General features: G+C 33.1%; 2 protein-coding genes across 3 annotated transcripts; one reads left to right on the top strand and one right to left on the bottom strand.

The window, feature by feature from the left end:
* Positions 1–6,578: 6,578 nt before the first annotated feature.
* On the bottom strand, positions 6,579–9,133 carry LOC120178383 (protein MHF2 homolog). Of its 2 annotated transcripts, none has more exons than XM_039184242.1 (6): positions 8,941–9,133; positions 8,798–8,846; positions 8,658–8,704; positions 8,546–8,585; positions 7,320–7,373; positions 6,579–6,693 (listed from the first exon to the last, which is right to left on the bottom strand). In XM_039184242.1, the coding sequence occupies exons 1-6, from the start codon at positions 9,028–9,030 to the stop codon at positions 6,590–6,592; spliced, it is 384 nt and encodes a 127-aa protein (XP_039040173.1). In that variant the 5' UTR covers positions 9,031–9,133; the 3' UTR covers positions 6,579–6,589. The 2 variants fall into 2 exon arrangements, with proteins under 2 accessions (XP_039040173.1, XP_039040174.1); XM_039184243.1 differs by having other exon boundaries at positions 8,798–8,819.
* Positions 9,134–15,182: 6,049 nt separating this feature from the next.
* On the top strand, positions 15,183–18,248 carry LOC120178382 (alpha/beta hydrolase domain-containing protein 17B-like). Its single transcript, XM_039184241.1, has 5 exons — positions 15,183–15,484; positions 16,721–16,757; positions 16,851–17,087; positions 17,198–17,245; positions 17,377–18,248. Exons 1-5 carry the CDS (start codon positions 15,183–15,185, stop codon positions 17,938–17,940), a joined length of 1,188 nt encoding a protein of 395 aa, XP_039040172.1. The 3' UTR covers positions 17,941–18,248.
* Positions 18,249–19,470: the final 1,222 nt, after the last annotated feature.

Raw genomic sequence — 19,470 nt, 5'->3', positions numbered from 1 at the left:
GTTGTGTTAATTGGTGAACGTCGCGGCTATCTCTCCAATATAGTTTCAGCGATGGAAATTGATCGTATGATCCGGAAGGGATATGAGACTTTCATTGCTTGTATTTTGAACACCAAAGGTGCATTGTCCACGATCGAGGAAATTCGTACAGTTAGCGAGTTTCCTGATGTTTTTCCGGAGGAGTTGCCTGGGTTACCGCCTGATAGAGAGGTAGAGTTCGAGATTGAGACTTATCCGGGATCTGCACCTATTTCTATGGCACCTTATCGCATGGCTCCAAAAAAACTTAAGGAGTTGAAGGTCCAATTGCAAAAATTATTCGATAGAGGATTTATCAGACATAGTACCTCACCCTGGGGAGCTCCAGTTCTGTACGTGAAAAAGAAGGATGGGTCGCTAAGATTATGTATTGACTATCGGAAATTGAACAAGATGACGGTCAAGAATAAATATCCACTACCCAGGATTGATGACTTATTTGATCAATTGCGAGGAGCTACTGTATTCTCTAAGATTGATCTTCGTTCGGGGTATTATCAATTGAAAGTTAAAGGATCTGATGTTGCAAAGACGGTCATTCGCACTAGATATGGTCATTATGAATTCTTAGTGATGCCTTTTGGTTTGACGAACGCTCCTGCAGCTTTCATGGATTTGATGAATCGGGTGTTCCGACCATATTTGGATCAATTTGTGGTGGTCTTCATTGATGATATTCTGATCTATTCTAGTACTAAGGCAGAGCATGACGAGCATTTGAAGATCGTTCTGTGAACTTTGAGAGAGCATCGTCTTTATGCCAAACTAAGCAAGTGTGAGTTTTGGCTTCAAGAAGTGTCATTTCTGGGGCATATTATTTCAGGGTGAGGTATTCAGGTCGATCCAAGCAAGATTGAAGCTATTGTGAATTGGAAACGACCCAAGAATATCTCTGAGATTCATAGTTTCTTGGGATTGGCTGGTTATTATCGACGTTTTGTTGAGGGTTTTTTGATCATTGCTTCTCCTTTGACAAAGTTGTTAATGAAGAATGTGTCGTTTGACTGGGGTGAGGCACAATAGGAGAGCTTTGAGAAATTAAAGGCGGTATTGACTCAAGCACCAGTATTGATTCAACCAGAGTCCGGGAAGGATTTTACAGTGTATAGTGATGCGTCACACTCAGGACTCGGTTGTGTTCTAATGCAGGAAAGTAAGGTGGTTGCTTATACATCCCGTCAGCTGCGACCGCATGAGTGTAATTATCCTACTCACGATTTGAAGTTGGCAGCAGTAATTTTTGCCTTGAAGATTTGGAGACACTATCTTTATGGAGAGAAGTGTTATATTTTCACGGATCATAAGAGCTTAAAGTATCTTCTGACCCAGAAGGAGCTTAATTTGAGACAGCGACGCTGGTTAGAGCTTTTAAAGGATTATGATTGCGTTATTGATTATCACCCTGGTAAAGCTAACATTGTAGCGGATGCTTTGAGTCAAAAGGCGATAACAGAGTTGAGATCTTTAATGGCCAGGATGAATTTATATGACGATGTCACTCTGTTAGCAGAATTGCAAGTTAAACCGACCTTGGTTGATGAGATCAAGGCTAAGCAGCCCCTTGATAGCTCCTTGTTTCCCATCTTTGAACAAGTAGAGCAGGGGACAAATTCAGATTACGCAATTGATCGGAATGATGCTGAGTTGAGGCAGACTATCCTTATTGAGGCTCATAGTAGTCCATATGCTATGTACCCCGGTGGAGATAAGATGTATCGGAATTTGAGAGTGAGGTATCATTGGGTCGGCATGAAGAATGACATCTCGAATTTTGTGGCTAGGTGTTTGACTTGTCAGCAAGTTAAGGCAGAACATCAACATCCATCAAGTTTGTTACAACCTATCAAGATTCCTGAATGGAAATGAGAGCGTATTACTATGGATTTTGTTACTGTTTTACCTATGACTCCTTCGAAAAAAGATTCAGTTTGGGTGATTGTTGACAGACTTACAAAGTCAGCTCACTTCATTCCTGTGCGGGTAAATTATACTTTGGACAAGCTGGCGAGATTGTATATTTCAGAGATTGTCCGATTACATGGTGTTCCAGTGTCTATTATTTTTTATCGAGATCCGAGAATTACTTCGAGATTTTGGAAGGCACTACATACGGCTTTGGGAACAAGATTGGATTATAGTACATCCTTTCATCCACAAACTGATGGTCAATCTGAGAGAGTGATTCAGATACTAGAGGATATGTTGCGGGGTTGCGTAATCGATTTTCATGATAGCTGGGAGAACTTTTTGCCTTTGGCTGAATTTGCTTACAATAACAGTTATCAGACCAGCATTCGTATGGCACCTTACGAAGCACTCTATGGGCATAAATGTCGCACTCCGATCTGTTGGACTGAGTTGTGTGATAGGAAAACGTTGGGACCTGAGTTAGTGCGTGAGACGGAGGACACAGTCAGATTGATCCGTGACCGTCTCAAAGAGGCATTTGATAGGTAGAAGTCTTATGCAGATCAGAGAAGGAAAGATATACAATTTGAGTTTGGTGATCAGGTCTTTTTAAAAGTTTCACCCTGGAAGAAAGTATTGAGATTCGGGCGTAAGGGTAAATTGAGTCCAAGATTTATTGGACCATTTAGTATCTTGAAGAGGGTAGGACCTGTAACATATCAGCTTGAGTTGCCTTCTGAGCTCAGTCGTATTCATGATGTCTTCCATGTATCAATGTTGAGGCGATATCATCCAGATCCATATCACATCATTCAGGTTAAGGATGTAGAACTGAGACCTGATTTGTCATATGAGGAGGAGCCCATTCAGATCTTATATAGAGATGAACGAGTTCTTCGGAATAGGCGTATTCCAATGGTCAAGGTTCAGTGGAGTAATCGAGGCCCCTCAGAAGCTACTTGGGAGACATTGGTGTCAATGGAGGCTCAATTTCCTCATCTATTTTCATAAGGTAAATTTCGAGGATGAAATTTCTGATAGAGGGGGAGAATTGTAACAACCCGGAAAAATTTAGAATAATATTAAATTGAAATTGGAGGTTAATTGTGAAAATTGGTAAATTATGAGGACTAAATTGAAAGTTTTGAAAATTTGAAGTCCATTTTAGAAGTTGAAGAAAATTCAAAGACCAAGCCCTGAGTTATACCTTTGAGTGTCGGCAGGTTTTTCTTTTAAAGGAAATGAATTGGTTTATGCGTGAAAACACAGAAAACCAATTCAGAAATTCCCTTTCCCCTACACCAGTTACCAACCTCGATTTCGACGCCGTCCGAATTCCGATCGTCGTTTTGAAACCACCGTTATGTTCATCATCGAGCGAGAAACAAACCCTTTAAATTAATTGAAGCAAAACGCTGCCAAACGTCGGGAATTTCCAGTCAAAGTCTCGACGTTTTATTTAGCTTGATCGCCGGGGAAATCTCAAATTCATCACCGATCGTTGCTCCGTTTATGACACCTCCTGCACCATCGTGTTCCTTGTGTCGTTTCGAGTCCGCCGGTGTCAACCTTGGTCTCCGTCGACGGTGGCGCGTGAGGAGGTGGAGCAGTCAAAGTTTCGGCCAATTTAAAATCGAGCTCTCCGCCGTTCAAAAATTGGAACCGATCGTTGTAAGTATCTCGAAATCGCTCAAAATAATTTGTAGAAATTTTTCCATGATTTTTAGAGCCCCGGAGGACGTCTCACGCGCCACACGCACCGCCGCATGGAGAGTGAGCAGCTGGAAAACCGGTTTGACCGGTCTGACCCGACCCGACCGTTGACCGTTGACTTTCTTTGACCAAAACTTGAAATGGCTTTAACCGACCATTAAACGACCGTTAATCTTTTCCGAGTATACCTATTCTGATAGTTTTCGACGTCCCGAATCTGTTTCCGAAGTTCGTTTTGTCAAATTTGAACCCGAAGGCCTCCAAATTGACGGTCAAAGTGGTTGACTTTGACTTTGACCAAGAATTTAAATTTTCGAAAAGTCATACTTTATGTTTTTCGACGTCCTGATTCCGATTCAGCAATCCGTTTGACCAAATTCAGAATCGAAATCCTCCAAATTGATAGTCAAACCCTGAAAATACTTATATACTTAAGAATTTTAGCTTTGAACAATTAAGTAAGATTTGGAGCTAATAAATTATTATTATTTGAAGGTATAAGAGACTTTTCGGATCGTTCGACAGCTCGACCCAACTCTTCTAGATCAATTAAACCACGTTCGAAAACTGTAGCAGAGAAACCAGCAATCAGTAAATCTACTATTTGAACCTATTATCGAGGTGTGTTCCCTAAGTACTATTTAATTGTTTTATTTGTTTTGAAATATGGTACATTAAAAGCTACGATTTACTGTTTATTGATGGTTTATGGACAATGACTGATATATGATTATTGGTTTTCACCTATATATGATTACGAATTTATGGAAATTATGCTTATTGCATAAATTATATTGATTGAAAAAATTGATTTAGGGTTGGATTGAATTACAATGGTATAGCTCTGATCAAGCTAATAAACAGTACGGACCTAATGTGACTCTTGGGCAGACTCGCGGGCCTAAGATGCTTCATTAGGTTGGCTTTCTTTGCTGTGTGCTTAAGGTAAGCTATATGGACTTATGGACTTACGGACTTAAGGATACAAGCTCTAAAGCCTATCCTTAGGTTGGCTTCCTTTTTGATATGTGCTTAAAGTAAGCTATATGGACACAGTTTTGGGAACTGCGGATGGTGCACAAGAAAAGGGTTTAAATTATGATTTTCAAAAGTTAAACTCTATTATGAAATTATGATGGTTTACTGAACTATTACTCGTTTATTGTACCTATTGTGATTTTATGGTAATGTGGGACACACTGAGCCTAGCTCACCTTTCGAAAATATTTTCCCCCTTTCAGATACTGTTGGTTAGATACCCCGGATTGAGCACTTGGAGGATCAACATATCTCTTGAAGTATATTTGATTGTAATGTTTTTATTATTCAGGTTGACTTTATTTTGGTGACATGGACCTTATTTTAAAGTATTGGATTTTATAGTGATTACACTTTTGCTATTAATATTCAGTTTATCGTGATTTTGATTTTTAAGACATGTTTTAAATTAATTTTTTTTACTTATTTGTATTATATTTAAGTGTTGGGTTTTGATAGTATAATATCATGTCATTTATAATGTGATTTTACAATGATTGAATAACGGTTTCAGAAAATGTCTCTAAGAATCATGTATGTGATCCACTAGACTTAGTCGAAACGTATAGGCCGGGTCTAGGGGGTTACAATTCAGGTTAGGATCGGGTTCGGGTTAAACACTAAAAAAATCTGACCTGATCCAACTCGATCCGGTATATATTATTAACGTATTTACAAAACTGCCACTATATATGTGTGTGTGTGTGTGTTAGGGTTTCTTTATTTTCTCTCTCTATATATGTGTGTGTTAGGGTTTCTTTATTTTCTCCCTATCTCCTTTTTTTTCTTTTTCTTTTTCTTTTTGTTGCCCTTCCAAGTACCACTCTGGTTTTTTTCTTTCAATTCTTTTCCTTTCCTTTACTATGTATTTCTTCTCATTGATTTAATCTTCTACTTTTCATCTTCTATTTTCCATCTTCCTTTGTTCTTCTATTTCTTCTATTTGTTAACCATTTTTTTTCATTGAATCTAAAATTCTAAAACTTAGAAACTAAAGACTTGAATCTCAAATCCAAGACATATTGATTCAGTCGAGAGTGGTAGCTGCGAAATCAAATATGTTTCTCTTTCACTGCAAATTCATGAATTCGATCCTAAAGTTTTTTTTTTGGTACACATATTTTTTTGTTGTATTTTAATTCAATATTTTATAAATTTATTGGAGTATAAAATAGTTATATTTTACTCTAAATTGATAAATATATAAGAATGAATTTTTAAACCTTAAATTTCTTTTGGTTTGAATCTGTTGATTTTTTAGTTTATTTCATTTTGAATGAACCCTAATTAATGGGTTTTGCATGATTTTAGAGCTGACTTTTATGGTCGGGTCGGGTCGGTTTTTGTTTCAAAAAAATTGGGCCGGGTGGAACATTTCTAAAGTCGAGTTTGGGTGAAGTATAATATTCGGGTCGAAGTCGAGTTGGCCAAAAATCCGACCTGATCAGACCCATGCCCACCCTAAGCCATCTGCCGTGTTTAAGTTACCAATTTAGCTCATCTGCTATGTCAAGTTATCAACAATTGTAGAGCGTCACGTCAACACCGTGAACTGTCAGCACCGTAACGATCAACAATGAAAAATATTGGTCAAATGGTCACATTGGGCTTAATTTCTAAGTTGAAGGGTCACATTGAGAGAAAAATAATACGAATGTCACATTAATTTTTTTAAAGTACAAAGATATCTTATGCCTTTTTGCTTAAATGAAACAAAACATATTAGGTTAATTCATATGGTGAAATTACCAAATTCGTTCTCTTTCCTTACAAGAAAATCGAACAATTCCCTTTTATTTACAATTAATGATGTATACCAAATTAAAAAAAAAAACTATAATCACAAGATTCTTCACAAAAATTAAAGGCATTAGTTGGTGAGTTAAACACCTTAAAAATCAAGGAGTAATTGAGGGAGAATTCTTTCTAAATGAATTGCTTCCACCTTAGCGCCACCCTCTCCTTCAGCAACCGTAGCAGCTCGCTGCACTGCCTCTGTTTCAAAAATAAACAAAGAGTTAATTGCATTATGTGTCCCCAAACTATGTCCCTTCTTTTAAATTAGTCCTTAAACTTTTAAATATTCCAATTTCATGCTCAAACTATGACTCTCATTCTGTATCAGTCCTTAAACTTTTGAACATCCCAATCTTATCCACAAATTATGAATCTCATTCTAAATCAGTCCCTAAACTTTTAGATCTTCCAATTTCATCCCTAAATTCATCTAAATGTATAATCCATTTCAACCATATTTTAAACTATTTTTTTCAAATTATATAATAAAATAGCTTGGCCTAATGGTTTTATTAATAAGAGATGTGCCTACTATATACCTATAATTTAGAATAAAATTGAAATGTTCAAAAAGTTCAAGGACCAATTTAGAATGAAGATCACAGTTTGGGGATGGAAATGAAATATTTAGAAGTTTGAAGAATAATTTAGAATGATAGCCATAGTTTAAGGATAAGATTGAAATGTTTAAAAGTTTAGGGACCAATTTGAAATAGAGGTCATATATTAGGGATGTATGATGCAACTAACTCATAAAAAAAACTACCAAAAAAATAGTCTAATTTAAATTCTGCAATAAACACTTTTTTAAATACAAAAAGAACCTGTAATGAAAATCCGAACGAGTTCGCAACTCAGCTTTAGAGCATTTGGATTAGCTGCAATCAGATTGATTTCATTAATGGTAGATTTATACGTACTTTGAAGCATTAGTCAATGTTCAAATTACTAGAACACATTGAACACTAATTATTAGACAAAATGATAAAAACATTCTTAGCATCCGATTAAATCATATTTTTGACTCTTAATTTTTTTTTAGAATATTTTATTCTAATTTTTATTTTAGAGTAAAAAGATTGTTACGAAATCGGCAATTAATAAACATTAATTTATTAACTAACTTCTTATTAGATAGTCACTTAACTCCTTTTTTTAGTATTTTAATCTCAACATTCCATTTGAAGCAAAAAATCTTTTCATGAATGAAAACCGTCAGTTAATAAAATATTATTTTGTTTTGTTAAATAGCATTTGACTAAATAGTCATTTTAGTCCTTATGTTTAAACATTTTAGCATTAAGGTTTTATTTTTAGACAAAAAATTCCTTTATGAATGGAAACAATTGATTAACAAAGTGTCAACACTCCATGACATTTTTTCCCTAAATGAAATGTTGGGCCAAAATACTTTTCTTAAAAAAAGAATAAGTGTTAAAACAACTATTTACTAAAATATTATGGGAAAAGTTGCTCATGTAGGGCAGGGAAAAATTATTGGCTCATATGGGGTCTCGTCGGATTTATTTTCTGATATAATGTGAATGCTACAGTGCTAGTCGGGAGATGTCGGGAACACAATACATCTTCGAGAAGTCACGAGGACCACAGTGCGTCTTCTGTTTTGTTCCTATGGTAATATTGGCATTCCAACAACGTGAAGAATGGGGAAGACGTATTGTGTTCCCTGTGTCTTCCCTACACTGTAGCAATCACATCATCTTAAGAAATAATTCTGATTAAACCCTATACGATCCATTTTTTTCTAATGTTCCATGTGAGCAATTTTGCCAATATTACGAGTGTTTTTACCTTAAAATAAATTGTTTCAGGTAAAATGTTCTAAATAAAAGTAAATAATAATCAAAATAATTATTTAACCAAACGTTAAGATATATTTTCTTTTACACTGTATTTGATTGTTTTTATAAGTTTAAATTTATTATTGATCAGATTAAATATTGTAAAAATATATTATAAGAATAATTTATGAATCAATTTGTTCAATTTATAATATTAATATTTGAACCTGTTTAAGAAATAAATTTACCGAATGTTGGTCGAATCTTCTTTGATGTTCCTGCTACAACCTACGATTAAAATTAAAGATATCAGTGAAACAAGTGATGAAATGCGGAAGAACAAATCAGTAATGAAGGTACCTCGGAATCCATGGCGTCGGTCTGATGAAAATCGATTCCTTCACGCTCTGGAATTAAAAACACCGAAACCCTAAGTTTTAGATTATGAATTGAGGTTAAAATGGAAGGAGAAAACGGCGAGATCGATCAAATTGCGAAACCTTGAGCTTTTCTGGTCCAAATCTGCTTGAAGATGTCTCTGGTCAAATCCTTGAAGGAGAAACAAATATGCATTGATGCCAAACAAATCGATTCGAATAAGAAAAACATAAAAGGAAATTGATACAAAAGAGGCGGAGATTACAGGTTCAAGAACGGGAGTTTCGTGGTCATCCATGGCGGAATTGATTTGATTTTGTTCCTCGATCTTGACTTTTCGTCGCTTCTTGTCCATCTGAATCGGCTGCGGTTGGCTCAAATTGATGTGATTTGCGATGATTTTCAAAGAGATATAAAAAGGGAAGCCGAGAAATAGAAGCCGCCATGGCTCAGAGAGCTCAAGGGTAGAGCGTATCTCTTGTGAATTGGAGGGTCAACCTTCATGCACATTTTTGTTTTGGATAAAATATAAGAATGACCATTTCTATTTCAGTTTTGTTCACTTTTGGTCATCTATTTGTAAAACATTGTGTTTAGGTCATTTACGTTAACATTTTAATTTTATTATATTTTGATCATTTACGTTATCGATTGGTATATATTGATCACTGAGTCGTTGTTAGGTTGATGACACAAAACATTAATAAAATGAGTAATTTCTAATTTGATCTCTAAACTTTTGATAAAATATCAATTTAACCCTTAAACTTCAGGTAAAATATCATATTAACCCTAAAAATGTTAATATTTATAAATAAGTGACCATTTTGGTAATTTACCCTTTTTATTTTTCCGAAAATTGCCTTTTTGAGTTTAAATATAAGAATTTTAAATAGGAATTTGGATCCAAATTTAGTTTTCAAGTTGTTTAAGGGCTTCAATTGGAATTAATATTTTCTAACATTCATTTTCAAATTGAAGTGTATATTAAAATTAAAACTTCTACTATATTTCTAATTAATTCAATCAAGTATTTATTTCTAATTCATAACTCATCAAGTAATTTTAGAGGTCAAAGGGAGTGTTATTCTCTCAGAGGTCTCGGGTTCAAGCAACGACCCTTACAATGTGTGTTTATTGTCAACTGATCGAGAGAATTTCAAACAGATATTATCTTATAATCCCTCTACACTAATAAAAAACTATTCTAATTCAAAATGGAGCTAATTGACTTGAAAAAAAATCTAGCCTAATGCAAAACATATTATTTCACACATATTTAATCTATTCATTTTTTGGGTTGAAAGAAATAAATCACAAATATAAATAAATGGGTAAATCACACAAATGGTCCTTGACTATAGAATATTGCTTTATTAAGCGCCTAGACTATTAAAAGTTACAAATAGTCATCTGACTATATAGAAAGTTATTTTTTTAGTCCCCGACTATTAAAAGTTATAAATTGTCACCCGACTATTCATTATGTCCCAACTCATCCTTTTTCGTTAAAAAATTGATGATATTCTAAGCTGGATGTTAAGTTCTTGATTGTGATATGATAAAATTCGATCCCAAAATCTCAAATGACTATCATATCCTAGTCATCATGTTGACATACAACTTAGACAACCGCCAGTTTTTAAACAAAAAAAAGATGAGTTTGGAATATAATGAATAGTTGGATTACTATTTTGTAACTTTTAATAGTCGATGACTCAACAAAACAACAATTTATAGTCGGATGATCATTTTGTAACTTTCAATAGTTAGGGACTTAAAAACAGTACTCTATAGTTAGAAGACCATTTGTGTACTTTACTCTAAATAAATTTGAAAAAAAGACAAGTAAAATTATTAAATTATTATTTTCCCATAAAATTATCTTAAATCTCTCATAATTACAAAAATTCCCATATTTTATGGTATAAGAAAACTTGTAGGAAAATGACAAGTCAATAACTTGTAAACCCTTCTTCCCATGCATTAAAATTTGTGTACTTATAGTTTTTTTTATTAAACTAAGGTGATTACAAAGTAGTATATGTTCTAATTACTCTCAATTATTTGACAATGAATGTTCAATCACCCTGCTGCAACTGCTGGTGCTCGAACCCACAACCTCTAGGAACAACAACAATTCCTTTAATCAGTAAGATAAATTGGTTCGTGTAATCTAATAAATTTTCAAGATGGATGAACTTAAAAAAAATTAAGACATTAAAATAAATTATCAATATAAAATACAAAGAAAATATTTAAAATATACGAGCATTTAAATTTTTTAAAAGAAGCGACTATCCCCACCTGCTCCCTTAAGTCTATATTTGATTCCTAAACCTTTAAATTCTAAAACCCTGAATCTTAAATTTCTAACTCTAGACCCTAAATCCATAAAGATTAAAACATACCCTAACTCTAAAAGATAGAATTATGTAAATTAAATTTACACAACTTGTGTATCAATTATTTTTCAAATATTATAATTATGGAAATTTAAGAACAAGGTTATACAAAGCACATTTCTACTTGACTCAACAATACTACGACTTATATGATTATATGATATAAAGGAGTAAATTAAACATGACATAAAAAACAGGCTTAATAGCAAATAAGTACTTGAAGTATACCATCTTTTACATTTAAGTACCTAAAATATTTTTTGGTCAAAATAAGTACCTAAAGTTGTCTTTCTGATCAAAATAGGCACTTAATGTATTTTTTGATCAAAGCATGTACCTAAAGTACTCAATTTTTTCATCTAAGTACCTAAAATATTTTTTAATTAATTTCATATGTTAAATTTTTTAAAACTTTTTTTTATTAATACGTGGGAAGTACAAGGCAGTATTGGTTTTTTTATCAAGTTGATGCTTGTTTTCTTTTAAAATTAGAAAATTTATAATTATTATAACATCATATTGATTATTTTGTAATAATTTGATAAATATAATAATAATTTTTGTAAATTCAATTACCGACACAACCATTCAAATATAATCAAATAATCAAAGTTTTATTTATATTCAAAATCGACCCATCTCCATCTGTTGATTTAATCAGATAAAGTAATTGATCTCTTAAATAAATTCAAATATTTAAATATTAATATTATAAAAGAATAAATTAAATTAAGAAAATCGCCTCATTAATAGATATTTGTGGAATACAAAGAATTATAACAATATCTTTAAATATATATATAATTAATTATATTATTATTATCACCATAAATCTAAATTTAACCTAACTTTTATCTTCCAACTTTTTCTGACCCAAATATAATTTTTAATATAATCATATAAAATTAAATTAAATCAAAATTCACCGTATTCAAATCAAATATATATTTTCAATGACCACTGACGCCCTAAGTTCATCATTGGATATAAATAGAATGATCCTTCATTTAGAAGTGAGTAAAACTCGACTCGATTCGAAAAATTGATTTTTTTTTACTAAACTCAACTCAAGAAAACTCGATTCGAATTGACTTCGAGTAGTAATTTTATAAACTTGACTCGAATAATTTCAAGTTCAAATCGAGTTGTAGAATATAACTCAAAATTTTTAATAATTATTGAAATAATTTTTAAGTTTAATATATGTACATCGCATATGAAAAATATATGAAGAAATATATATGTATTGTATATAGTTATAAAAATAATTTAAATTGGAATCAAATAATATCATAATATTATAAATATTTATAATTAAATTTAAACATAAACTCAAAAATTCGATTCGACTCAACTCAATTCGAATAAACTCAAAAAATTTCAAATCAAATTGAAATAATAAAATAAAATCGTCAACTTCTATAACTCAAAATTTTTTAACCAAACTCGATGCCAATAATATCGGACCCTCACCGCTGCGGCTCCGCTCACAAATCTAAACATTATTATTGGAACTGATTCAACAGAAAATCATAGAGCCACGTGTAATAAAGTGGGACAACCTGGATGTTAACGGTGTAATCAATTTTTAATTTTGTACTTTTATTTCTCTATTATTGCATATAAGGACTTGAAAAGTTTCGCCTCATTCGTTTCACGACCTCTATTTTTAAATTTTTCCAAATCAAACCACTTCAGTCCCATAAAAACAATAAAAAAAATGTCTATTTTTTAATGAAAGTGAATACTAAACGAGGAAGAAAAAAATAAAAGTAAAGTAAAAAGGTAAAAAAACGACTTTTTTTAATTTTAAATTTTTAATAGCTGATCGATTTTGTATTCGATTAATCTTAATTTCAGCTATTTATTTAAGATTTTATATTTTATTTTGATAAAATAATATTATTTTTTTCTCTTTTAAACCCTGTTTATTTAAATTTTAAAATATTTCTCATAAATATTCTTTAAAAATTAGGTTTTCAAGAAAATATTTTTTAAACATTATTTTATCTCAAAAGAATTAGGGTAAAGAATACAAATGATCCATTGAGTATAAAATGTTACTTCATTGCATTTTCTAACTATTAAAAGTTATAAAATAGTCCCTTGATCAAATGGTGTTGCTTTGTTGAGCCTTCCGACCATTAAAAGTTAAAAATAGTCACCTGACTAATCATATGTTTCAGACTCATGTTTTTTGTTAAAAAATTGACGATTGTCTAAGCTTGAAGTTAACTTTCTAATTAAGATACGATAAAAATCATACTCTAATAATGTTTACTAACACAATTGTTGATTTCAAGCACTGACTTGACGATATAATATTTCAAGCACTAGCTCGATGACATAATATAAGTAGAGACTTGTTCCAAGATATATAACTCAAACGGTTCTGAAATCAAGAGCAGAACTAAAAATTTTAAAGTACAATATCATAATTTAAGTTATAATATTTAAGTAGAATTGTGTAAATTTATTTAAAAAGATATGATCAATTTTTTAAGGGTGTGAAACCATTTCAAAAGACACACACACATACGCAGTTAAGAAGACCATTTTATGAAAAGAAGAGGTAAGTTTAAAATATATAAATAGTCGGATGATTATTTTATAACTTTTAATAGTTGGAATACTTAATAAAATAATATTTTATAGTTAGAAAATTATTTTATAATTTTTTAATAACTAATGGACCCAACAAAACATTTTCATATAATTGAAGATCATTTAGTGTACTTTACCCAAAGAATTAATTTTATGTGTTAATTAAGGAAAGGATAAAGTACTTCAAATACCACCAATCTTTAAGTGTTGACTCGTTTATGCAACCAACATTTTAATTTTGCCAATTTTAACACCAACGTTTACTTTTAAGTACAATTATACCACTCAACAATTAATGATTTAACGGAATGGTGACATAACAGCTCCGAATGGTGATGTTGCTAACGTGGATGCCTAAAACGATGTCGTTTTGTTGACATAAATAATATGAATTTTCTAAAAATATCATAAAATTCCTTTAAAAACCCAAAATTCCAACACACAAAAACCCCTTAAATTCTTGAAAACCCAAAAAAATAGAAGTCCTAAATCATAACCCCTAAATTCACCAACTATCGTCATCGATAGCACGTTATTCACCATTCTTCTGTTTGATTGGTCATCTTTCATGGTTTGATTAGAACATTTTATATTCAGTGTTTTGACGATCGATTAACACATTATTCTTCAATTTTCGATGACGGGAGAGTAGGGTAATTGGTGGTAAGGGTTTGCTGACAAAAGTGGTAGACGGTGGCCGTTGATTCGACGACGATAATGAGTGAAATTAGGAATTTAGTATTTAGGGTTTTGAGCTTTGGGAGAATTTGTGAATTTTGAAAATTTTAGGTGTTTTTGAAAAAATTGTTATTTTTAAGAATATATTTATATGTTATATTTGAAAGAATGTAACCAAAAACTTAAGTTAGTTAAGTGGCTAAACTTCATTGTTTGTTTCCAAAGGTTCAAAGTTCAAATCCAATTAAACTCAAATTTTAATAAAATCTCTTTAAGAAAAGCGATGTCGCTACCATGTCATCACGTTATTAAATCATTAACAGCAGAATGATATAATTGTATTTAAAAATAAATATTAATGTTAAAATTGACAAAATTAAAATATTTGTGGTATATAAATAAATTAGCGTTTAAAGGTTGGTAGAATTTGAAGTAGTTTACCCTGAAGGAAAAATATTATATATATATATATATATTATATCAATAAAAGAAACCCAATAAAACCCCGCCACATAAATTTAAGGACGAACACAGTTCAGACACACGCGCTAAAGTAAGTCGTACGGACATCTGTTTCATATGCACAACAGTCACGGTGATTTTATCACTGCCTCTCCCTCTCTCTTTCTCTCTCTCTCCTTTAAGCGGACGCCAAAAGGAACATCCTCTGAAAAGCAAAGAACAGAAAAATAGGGAAAAAGAATTGTTAAAAAAATGTTCATAGTCGTCTTCTCCTCCTCAACCTGCCTTTGATTCCAAGTTTAAGTTTAAAACCCCGATAGTTTTTGCGAAGCTCGGGGAGCAATCTGAAGAAGAAAACATGGGTGGGGTGACGTCATCAATGGCTGCCAAGTTCGCCTTCTTTCCACCCAATCCACCTTCATATAAGCTAATTAAGGACGAAGCGACTGGGATTTTGCTCTTACACCCTTTCCCTCACCGCGAAAACGTCGACGTTTTGCGGCTCCCAACTCGCCGTGGCAATGAAATCGTTGCTGTTTACGTTAGGCACCCCATGGCTGTGTCGACTCTGCTTTATTCTCATGGGAACGCCGCTGATATTGGCCAAATGTATGAGCTATTCGTCGAGCTCAGCATCCACTTAAGAGTAAATCTCATGGGGTATGGATTCATTTCTTTTTCTGCAAATTTGAGCTTACTTTTAATTATTATTTCATCAATGTGCTTAAGCTTGTGATCTTGGCTTGGAAATGAGTATTTCTTTTCTCTGTGATTAACTCTTCTAGTTGTGTAAGGAATAAAAGAAGAAAATGTATGAGGGGTTTTTGTGAATGTTTCTAATTTTGTTTTTGCTTTACTTTTTCTCTTTATGATCTGATTGAGGGTCCTTGTTGGGCAAATTACTTGTTTTTTGAGCTTCAAGAATGCCAGTTTAGGTTGCTCATAAGCATGCCTCAACCGAATTCGGAGTTCAAAATCATGTGGTGGTTAATTTCTTTTTTCAGATCTGTTTCCTTAACTATCCTTAGGTTATTCCGTTACCGTCCGTGTTTCTTGTTTTCGATTCGAAACTGCAAAATATCAGTATGGGGTTGTACATAGAATTTTATATTAGATGACGAACTTATAAAATTATAGGGATAAAACAGATCACAAATGGAAAAATACAAAGAAAATATCTAAAATATATGCTAAATTGAAATTTTTAGGGGGTGATGATGGTAGAATGACATAGAAGGCATCGGAGTTGTGCTCTTTAGAATATTCTCAATCTTTGTTACTCGAATTCGGGTGTGAGTGTCGGACACAGGGATGTGTTTGATACGGATATGTTCAATTATTTCAACATTTCAATGTGATTGCAGCATCCTATACCCGTATTCTGCATCGAACATGAGTATTTCAAGAAAAATGAAGGGTCGGAATAATATAGTTCTCAACTAAGAGTCGATACCGTTTAGCCGAGTCGGTTTTAGATCCAGGGTTTAGTGGAAACTGGTGGTATTGTCATATATGAGCAAACAATTTTTTCTTTTCAAAGAGAGAAAGGTATGTTCTCAATGAAAATGAAAAGTTACGCTATAGCTTACTTGTATTCATATGTTCTCTTGAAGTACTCGTGTTCGACACCCGTGTTTGATGCATATCCGAACATGGGTACGGAGATTCGGTTCTCGAAAGATCATCCAAATATATGGGAGAACTTAGAACATACCAATATCTGACACGGTGACACTCTCACCTGAGTTTGAGTAGCATGGATTTGCAAGTAGAAGAATATATATCTTTCTTTTTGTGTTACTTTTCTGCTTGTGTTTCAGCTTCCATGAAATGCCCAACTGTTCTCATTAGCACGGCATCTCGAATATTTCGAATAATGTATACAAATCCTTGCAGGTATGACTACTCTGGCTATGGGCAATCATCAGGAAAGGTAATTGTAGCTTGGATCTTCTACTCGGTACCTGTATGAATTAAATGTGTCCGGAAAGCTGTGTCTGATGTTCATATATATGCTTTTGTTCAGCCGAGTGAGCAGCATACGTATGCGGATATCGAAGCCGCTTACAAGTGCCTCGAAGAGAATTATGGAGCCATGCAAGAAAATATTATACTATATGGTCAGTCTGTTGGAAGTGGTCCTACCGTGGATCTCGCTGCTCGTTTACCCCGTCTAAGAGCTGTTGTTCTGCATAGTCCTATATTATCAGGGTTAAGAGTCATGTATCCTGTTAAGCGCTCATACTGGTTTGACATCTACAAGGTTCTATTCCTCCTCTCTCTCATCGATTCCGTCCCGTAAATTCTGATACCTGAAGCGTGTGCATGTTAGTTTTTCATCATGTGCCTAACTTGGTTTACATGGTTTTGCAGAATATTGATAAAATCTCATCGGTGAAGTGTCCTGTGCTGATAATTCATGTAAGTCTCCAAAATTCGATATTTTGTGCGTGTGTGAACATATGCTTGTATGTATTTATAAATTGTAACGAATATCTGCAATGGGTGGCTTGCATTAACTCCGGTGATTTCATGTCGGTGACGGAATTTAGGGAACTAACGACGATGTTGTCGACTGCTCTCATGGGAAGCAACTTTGGGAACTTTGCCAAGAGAAATATGAACCGTTATGGGTGAAAGGAGGAAATCACTGTGATTTGGAACTCTACCCGGATTATATTAGGCATCTCAAGAAGTTCATCTCAACTGTTGAGAAGTCGCCTTCTCGAAGAAATGCTTCTCGGAAAAGCACAGATGGTATGGAACAGTCTAGGCAAAGCACCGAATGTTTCGAGGCTCCAAGAAGAAGCATCGACCGCAGGGACAAACCAAGGAAAAGCACTGATACCAGGGACAAACCTAGGAAAAGCACTGATACCCGGGACAAGCCAAGGAAAAGCATAGATAGGCCCGGAAAGTTGAAAGTTGACGAGTACAACAAATTTGACAACATCAACAAGCTCGAAAAGCTTAAAATAGCCTTAGACCAGATGGAAAGGATGGGGAGATCACGTCGGAGCGTGGAATGCTTCGATAAATCCCGGAGAAGCGTCGACCTCCAGGTAGAGAAAGGAAGGAAGAGTGTTGACTGGATAGATAGAATCCCAGCTGTTTAGAAAGCTGAAACGGGGAAAAAATAAGTGGAATTGGTTTTGGACTAATAACATAATTGTTTCCGACAGCTGCACGACGCATCGACGACGGTGTTTACGTGTCGTAGGAGTCGCAACGGCAGGATGAAATACGGTTACGAAATGTAGGGTTTGGTATATGTTTTTGAATGATTGAAGAATCTAACTTGCATGTTCATGTTGGGGAAGACTGAAAAGCTTTGTAATTAACAACTATTGTTTCACTATAACTCGTGGGAGCTGATAATGACGTGTTATTTTTATTTTTATATATTCAAATTTATTCTCTTGAATTTTATTTAATACATTAATGTTTTTTTATACAGATAAAATAAAATATTATATATAAAAATGCATGTCTGTATAAAAATATTTATATAAAATTCATGTATTTATAAAAAAAATGAACAAATAATCGTATCTGGAATTGAAGATTTGTACAAAATGTATCGTTTTATTTAAATTTATATAAATTCTAAAACAAAAAATAAAATCATTATTAAAATAGCATTATTTAATAGTATAAATTAGGATAAACTGCACTATAGCCACTGAATATTTAGGGAAATTTTCTTTTGGTAATTGAATTTTTAAAACTTGCATTACGATCTTTATTTTTTTTATTCGCTTCCATTGTACATTTTTAAAAATTTAATGATTATTTTATAATAATTTAATTTTTTTTAAAAATTAAATAATTAAAATCATTATTTCAACATTGTTTAATAAAAGGGTAAAGTATAGTAATGGTCACTGAACTTTTTTAAAGCTTTCATTTAGGTCCCCCAACTTTTAAAACTTGCTATACAGTCCCCTAACATTTAGTCCGTTTGCAATATGGTCCCCCAACATTTAGTCTGTTTGCAATATGGTCACCGGTCGTTTGACACCGTTACACTGCCATTAGTACGTTTGCAATATGGTCATTGAACTTTTCAGGAGCTTGCATTTAGGTCCCACAAGTTTTAAAACTTGCAACACAATCCTAAATTTCATTCTAAACCCCAAATTCCTTTTCGATCTCGAATTTCCTTTTTTGCTTCTCTCTTCTCATTTGCAGCGTAACTTTTCAGTCGGGGATGAATAGGAAATTCTAATATAACTTTGAATTATGTGGAGGTGTTGAATTAAATAAGGGTCAATTGAGAGAAGATCCGACCAAGGGACTATCGGGACAATCAACGATTCAAGGTGTAATGTTAGATATAGGTCATCTCAGGTGAAGCATAGATGTTCGATGAAATGCTTGTGAGAAGAAAATTGGGTTAGAAATGCATAGTTGACAAATACCACTAAGATGAACTAAGTCTCATTGTTGAAAGTCACCAGCAAAGCTGGAATTATTTTGTATAAATGAAATATAATAATTTATTCGTTTAATCCTTGTTCTTTAAGATTTTCCAACAGATGAACAAATGTAATGAAATCTCAAACATCGCATTCACCTCTTGTTTGATTTTTGTTCTTCAATTTTCCGCCATGTAAAATTGTAAACCCAAGAAGTGTTCTGTCTTT

The sequence above is a fragment of the Hibiscus syriacus genome, unplaced genomic scaffold (assembly GCF_006381635.1).
Source record: "Hibiscus syriacus cultivar Baekdansim isolate YM2019G1 unplaced genomic scaffold, ASM638163v2 tig00112348_pilon, whole genome shotgun sequence".
In the NCBI taxonomy this organism is placed as follows: domain Eukaryota; kingdom Viridiplantae; phylum Streptophyta; class Magnoliopsida; order Malvales; family Malvaceae; genus Hibiscus; species Hibiscus syriacus.
This window is presented reverse-complemented; position numbering and strand designations above follow the sequence as displayed.

Coding starts and splice junctions, on each gene's coding strand:
- LOC120178383 (XM_039184242.1), bottom strand. CDS start 9,030: ATGGACAAGAAGCGACGAAAAGTCAAGATCGAGGAACAAAATCAAATC. Junction 8,705..8,797: donor TTGGACCAGAAAAGCTCAAG/GTTTCGCAATTT, acceptor TTTTAATTCCAG/AGCGTGAAGGAATCGATTTT. Junction 6,694..7,319: donor CGTTCGGATTTTCATTACAG/GTTCTTTTTGTA, acceptor TTTTTGAAACAG/AGGCAGTGCAGCGAGCTGCT.
- LOC120178382 (XM_039184241.1), top strand. CDS start 15,183: ATGGGTGGGGTGACGTCATCAATGGCTGCCAAGTTCGCCTTCTTTCCA. Junction 15,485..16,720: donor TTAAGAGTAAATCTCATGGG/GTATGGATTCAT, acceptor AAATCCTTGCAG/GTATGACTACTCTGGCTATG. Junction 17,246..17,376: donor GTCCTGTGCTGATAATTCAT/GTAAGTCTCCAA, acceptor GACGGAATTTAG/GGAACTAACGACGATGTTGT.